This window comes from Mastomys coucha, unplaced genomic scaffold, assembly GCF_008632895.1.
Source record: "Mastomys coucha isolate ucsf_1 unplaced genomic scaffold, UCSF_Mcou_1 pScaffold23, whole genome shotgun sequence".
Classification (NCBI taxonomy): domain Eukaryota; kingdom Metazoa; phylum Chordata; class Mammalia; order Rodentia; family Muridae; genus Mastomys; species Mastomys coucha.
Window position 1 is genome coordinate 67244025 of NW_022196906.1, and position 6331 is coordinate 67250355.

The following is a 6331-nucleotide window of genomic DNA, read 5'->3' on the forward strand; positions in this document are numbered from 1 at the left end:
GAAAATACTAGTAGTGATGTATTATTTTTAAGTATACAGATAATATGTTTGGAGTTATTTAAAATTTACATTGAGAGAAATGTATTTTCCCTATTGCTGTAGACGAGCATCTACATAAGACTGTTAAATTGATTGTTGTTTTATATCAAACAACTTTTATAATACTTATTTTTATTGTTATAATATTTTATAAATTTTAAGGAATATGACAAAAAAGATATTGTAGGTATTGAAGGGGGATCTATGGGAGGAGCAGTGGTACAAAAGGGAAACAAGAATGGGATTCAATTATATTTAATTAAAATATGTTTGTAAATGTTAACAAATTCAGATAAATTGAAATCATGTAACTTTTCTCATCATAATGCAATAAAAGTTTTAAAAAAAATTTAAAAAAAGAAAAGGTAGCAATCATTAATAAAAGACTGAGAAAGGAATGTCTACTTTGTTTTTGTTGTTTTTCTTTAAGAGATACAGCTCACTAAACATTAGAACGATACTTTGAAAATATTCATAAATGATGGGATTTTTGAGATGTACATAGGAACTGTATGCAAACAATTGTTAGATTAAATCACCTTGCGAATTAAATATAAGATTAAATTTTCAGGTAAATTTTGAAAATAAGGACAAACTTCTATTATCCAAAGAGATGGCTCAATTGGTAAGAGTGTTTGGTACACTTGGGACTCCAGCACATACATAGGCAGCCAGGGCCTGCCTGTAACCCCAGTGTTGCTAAGGAAGGTCTGAAGAAATGGGCTTATCTCTTAGGTTTGCTGATCATCCTCGTAGCCATTTAACTGCCAACTCCGGGTTAAATGAGAAACCATTTCTTAAGGAAATAAAGCAGAAGGCAATGAAGGAAAACTAACATCCTCTTCTGGCCTCTACATACATGTATACAATATATACATACAGGCATATAACACATAAACAAATTGGATAGACAATTCAAAATTGTGAAATTATTTATGCTTCTAAAATTGAATTTATGTATAAACTGTGCTTTATTAAGAATAAATTCTGAACCAGACATAGTAGTGCATGGTAGTGTTTCACATTCACCAGCTCTCAGGAAACTGAGGCAGGTAAATCTCTCGCTGTGAGTTGGGGACCAGCCTCATCTACCTAGAGTGTTTCAGGACAGCCAAAGCTGCATAATAGAGTGACTCTGTCTTAAAAAGATGTCCTACATTATCACTACTACCCCAAAAAAAAAAAAAAACTGTGATAAATACCAATAACCAGTTCACTTTACATTCCTAAAAAGTTTTGCTTGAAATAAGTTACCATGAATGTCTTTATTGTAAAAAAGGGTTATGAAATGGGTGAGACCCATATAAAGGAAGGCAGGAATGACATATTTATTCAGCAATAATAGTAAAGAGTCTTATAACTAGGTTTATCTGAATAGAAGCCCTTTTGAAAATTAAACTATAATTTCACCTGCATAGTTCAGAGGGTTTGTTGGTTTTATTTCAGATCTTTTAGCCTCCATTAGTGTTAGTCACATTCTAGGTATTTGAAAATTAAAAAAAAAAGATCAGTAGCATTTAGGGGAAATATTAATAAATTTAGTTGGGAGGAAATATTTTTAATGATCTTTCTTTTTAACCCTTTGTAACCAGCAAGAAGTTGAGAAGTTTACAGACCTAGAGAAACTCTACCTCTACCTTCAGCTGCCTTCTGGTCTTAGCAGTGCAGAGAAAAGGTAGACCTATCCCTGTCTTTGTAATGCTGCCTTGTTTGTAGGACCGTACCAAGCTGTGTATACTATGATTGATTGTTATTTTAGTATTCCTAAGCTTGTCAGAACACAGATTGGAAGAACAACAGATCATTTGTGTCTTTCATAATACTTAGTTAATATTCACCTGCAATTTTGAATAATTCATTTGTGTCACTGGCTAAATATCATGAAATGTAAGTTGGGTTTGGTCACACAGGACAGTGGGAATATTATGCCATATAAAAATGTGGGAAAAAAACCCAGAAAACCAAAGAATAACCAGGTAAGTATTCTGAAGAATAAAGTGTAGGGTTGTTTTTAGTGTAGTGATAAATAAGCACATCATAGGATGTAAGAAAAAAGAGAAAGTACAATGTTGGCCATATTAATGTAGATGTACCTCACTTTAAGTACTTCATTCTTAAAAATGCTTAAGTGGAGAGAATGTGGAGAAAAACAGTTCTTCAGTTTCTATTCTTAAGAATTTCATTACCTTTTTTGCATATTTCTGAGGATTCATTTTACTCATATATTATTTTCAACATTATATTCATTTAAAATTATACATGAGAAATAATGAAACACAAATTATGTTGCTTTTACCTGTTTTTACCTCATATCAACCATAATAACTAGTTTAATTATATCCTGTTCTAAACATGTGCTCAGTAGTTTGGAATCAGGTTCTTCTACTCAGAGGCTGAGATTAGTGTCATAATCAGTAGACAAGCTTTCCGTATAGGGTCTATAATGCACATTTCATGAGATCAGCTTATAAAAGTACTGCCAGATAATAAAATTAATGCTTCTTAGTGGACATGGTAGTCTATGCAAAGATCCTAGTTGTGAGAAGGGTTGTGGTAGGTGGGTGATCCTCTTGAGATCTCTCCTGTCCATTCTAGTGATGGAGTACTTTAGTATGATCTCAGGGTAGGTACTTCTACAGGCATATTCTTTGAGTATGCAGAGAAAATCAGATATAAATAATTTACCACAATATTTATTCTAAACATGTAACAATTTAAGAAGTATAGATATATGAACGGGCAAGTAAGATAGGAAATATTCATACAAAAGTAATTTTGGTCAAAACAAAAACCTTATTTTGTAATATCTCCACTACCTAACATGCTTTAGCATCAAGACCAGCAGTTTGGCCAAACAGGCCAATATTTTGAGTCTGAAACTGATAGTAAAAACTGGCTCACAGTCACAAACAAGTAACAAGTTTTGTATAAATTACTAAGTATCCACTGTATGTCCTGAGTTCAGTTTGATCTGTTAATATGTTTTTAACATAACACTTAGGCTTTGCTTAAAATGGTATTAATGGAATTGCTGCCTGGTTCAGCTAAAATTTGTCTGTTTTATCATTAGTGATCAGAATGCCATGTCATCTAGTCGGGCACAACAAATGCATGCCTTTTCCTGGATTCGAAATACCTTAGAGGAGCATCCTGAGACTTCACTCCCCAAACAAGAAGTCTATGATGAATACAAGTAAGTGTACCATGTGATATATTAAAGCAGATAAGGACTTGTGTTAGAACAGTGACTTGGTTTGTCTGTGCTGATGATCTGACTGTTATTTGGGAGATGTATTTAGAAATTTCCAAAATTACTACCACCTCTAAGCTTCTGTGATAGAGTGTAATATAGAACAGGATTATTAAATGAGGGGTTTGTCCAGGGCTCTGAGGATAAAGAATGATGGTATAGGGATACTGAATCTTTTGATTCTTACAGAATGTTAAAATGGCAAGAATAATGGGAAGGACTAGAGGGACAGTGGATGGCAATAAAAAATAATCAATGTATAAGAAAAGACTAAAACATGGGGATTTTGTATCTGAATTTTTTCCTTTTTTTAAAAAATTGGGTATTTTCTTTATTTACATTTCAAATGTTACCCCCTTTGCCAGTTCTAACCCCCAACCCCTTACTTCACTTCCCCTCCCCCTGCTTCTATTAGGGTATTCCCCACCCACCCGCTCCTGCCTCCTCACCCTGGCATTCCCCTACACTGGAGCATCAAGCCTTCATAGGACCAAGGGCCTCTCCTCCCATTGATGACCGACAAGGCCACCCTCTCCTATATATATGCAGCTGGAGCCATGGGTCCCTCCATGTGTACTCTTTGGTTGGTGGTTTAGTCCCTGGGAGCTCTGAAGGGTCTGGTTGGTTGATATTGTTGTTCTTCTGTGGGGCTGCAAACCCCTTCAGCTCCTTCAGTCCTCTAACGTCTCCATTGGTGTACTTGAGATTTTTAAGTCACTTTTCATGAATCTAAAACCATTTAATTCTGTCCCAACCAGAGAATACTGTAAAGTGTTTATTCAAGGATAAAAGAGATTAATGACATAAAAAACTCCACACAAATAACTTTGATTATGCTAATAATCTATTTAAATATGGGGAATAAAAAGTATGTATGTTATAGGGCTTCAGAGACAGAACATGACCAGTCATTGTTGATACTCATTTTATCTTAGTGTGTTTATAGTTTATTTGAAAGGATGAATTCATTCTGGTAGAATAAATAAAGCCAAAATTTTATAGTTATTAACACATCAAACTAAGAAAAAGTAGTGTGTTGTAATTATATAGTTTGTTAGGAAACTGTCAAATATTAATTAGTTTCAAGCCATGCAGAGAAACTATACTTACTGAGAAGATTGTTGATGTCTGGAAAGAAAACTCTCTAGCTTATTCATAAGTCTTTACTGCTCATGAAAGAAAACATAGTAGGGTTATAAAGAAAACCAGAATACATACTTGAACTAAAGAACTGAACTAAGAACTTTAATGTTTTAAGAAAAGTTGAAACTGAAAGTTGTTCATTCTTACAAGCTGAAACTCTTTGGTGAGTGTCCACTGTGTACTAGACTCTTAAGTGTCTGATGAGACTGACCCCGGTTCTGTCATTCCCCAGGATCTGTGTGTGGTGGTTGGGTACAATGATAGTATGTGTCTGTAATCCCTTACTAATCCAGGAAGATTCCAAGGATGATGTTAGCTTTATAGTTGGGCTACATGTGAAGCAGGAAAGGAAGGAAAAGAAGAGATGTATACTTATAGTAAGCATAGATTTAGTTCAAACAGGATAATTTAAATACAAAAGACATTCTTAAACTTCTTTACTTGATCTTAGCCAAAAGGCCAAAAGGTGATCTTTCTGAAACATGTAAGAAGCTAATCTGAATTCAATAAAAGAACACTTGTACAATATCCTGAAGAAACTCTGAGTTGAAGATCCAGAAAATTGACATTGTCAGCAAACTTCTATGACCTGGACAAGTGTTTATTCTTTTATCATTTGGCACATCTATAAAATGAAATAAAGTGAAGCTGCATACGGTTTCTTTTAGTCTAAAATTATAAACTTGTCTGAAGTAGAAAATGTTGAAAAATTATCCAGAGATGTCATGCTAGTTTCCTAGAAGAAATTTTTAACAAGTGATGTTTTCTAAAGTTTGTTTATTTATGTTTTTGATGAATATGGGTGTTTTGTCTGCATGCATACAGGAAGAGGGCATCAGATCTTATTATAGACAGTGTGAGGTGCCATGTGGGTTTTGGCAATTGAACTCAGGATCTGAGCCATTTCTCCAGCCCCAACAAATGATGTTTTCATAGTAGACTATGAACAGATCCATGACATGCATGTATTCCTGAAGTGTTGGTCTTGCCTATTCGGCACTCATGTCACCTGCAGAGATATCATCTCAATTTGTAAAACAGTTCATATTTTCCTAATAATGTTCCGTCCTGGGTAAACCTTGTTTTATTTTAATATTAAATTATATTGAATTTTTCTTTGAAATCAAGAAATATTAAAGGTTTTTCTTAAGTAAAAGAGATTGAGGGCCTAGAGATATAGCTCTTGCAGAGAACCCAGTGTCCGTTCCCAGCACCTACATGGTGGCTCACAACCGTCTGAAGGATCTTACAACTTATTCTAACATCTGTGTGCTGTGTACACACACATGTACATATACATACATTCTGGGAAAATACTCATACACGTAAAATAAAAATAAGTCATTTTTAAAATAAAGAGATTGAAACGTCCTATTGTTAAGAAAGACTAGTGACATTACCCATCTTGTACAGTTAATTTTTAGCTTAGTTGAGTTCTGTGAAGCATGTCACTGGGATTTTGATGGGGATTACATTGAATCTGTGTATCATTTTTAGTAGTATACCTTTTCACAATATTCTGCCAAACCATGAGCATGAGAGTTGTTTCCATCTTGTTACATGTAGATTCCTTATTCAGTGTCTTAGTTTTCATGTAGAGGTCTTTTATGTCCTTGGTTAGATTTATTCCTAAGTATCCTGTTGAATATGGGAGTATCTTAAATTATTGTAAATGGGATATCTTTCCTAGTTTTCATTTATCATGTTCACTACCAGTATATAGAAAAGCAATTAGCCAGGTGGTGCATGCATTTAATCCCAGTATTTGGGAGGCAGAGGCAGGCAGATTTCTGAGTTCGAGGCTAGCCTGCTCTACAGAGTGAGTTCCAGGACATCCAGGGCTTCACAGAGAAACTCTGTCTCCAAAGGAAACACACATACACACACACACACACACAC

The 6331-nt window shown here is 34.4% G+C and overlaps 1 protein-coding gene across 4 annotated transcripts in view; it reads left to right on the forward strand.

The window, feature by feature from the left end:
• Rfx7 (regulatory factor X7) overlaps positions 1-6331 on the forward strand; it is an 89120-nt gene that overhangs the window by 51165 nt on the left and 31624 nt on the right. For all 4 annotated transcript variants that reach the window (XM_031345668.1, XM_031345671.1, XM_031345670.1 and 1 more), the window contains 2 exons: positions 1632-1714; positions 3110-3232. In XM_031345668.1, coding sequence (XP_031201528.1) covers positions 1632-1714; positions 3110-3232 — 206 coding nt within the window. The remainder of the gene's footprint in view (positions 1-1631; positions 1715-3109; positions 3233-6331) is intronic.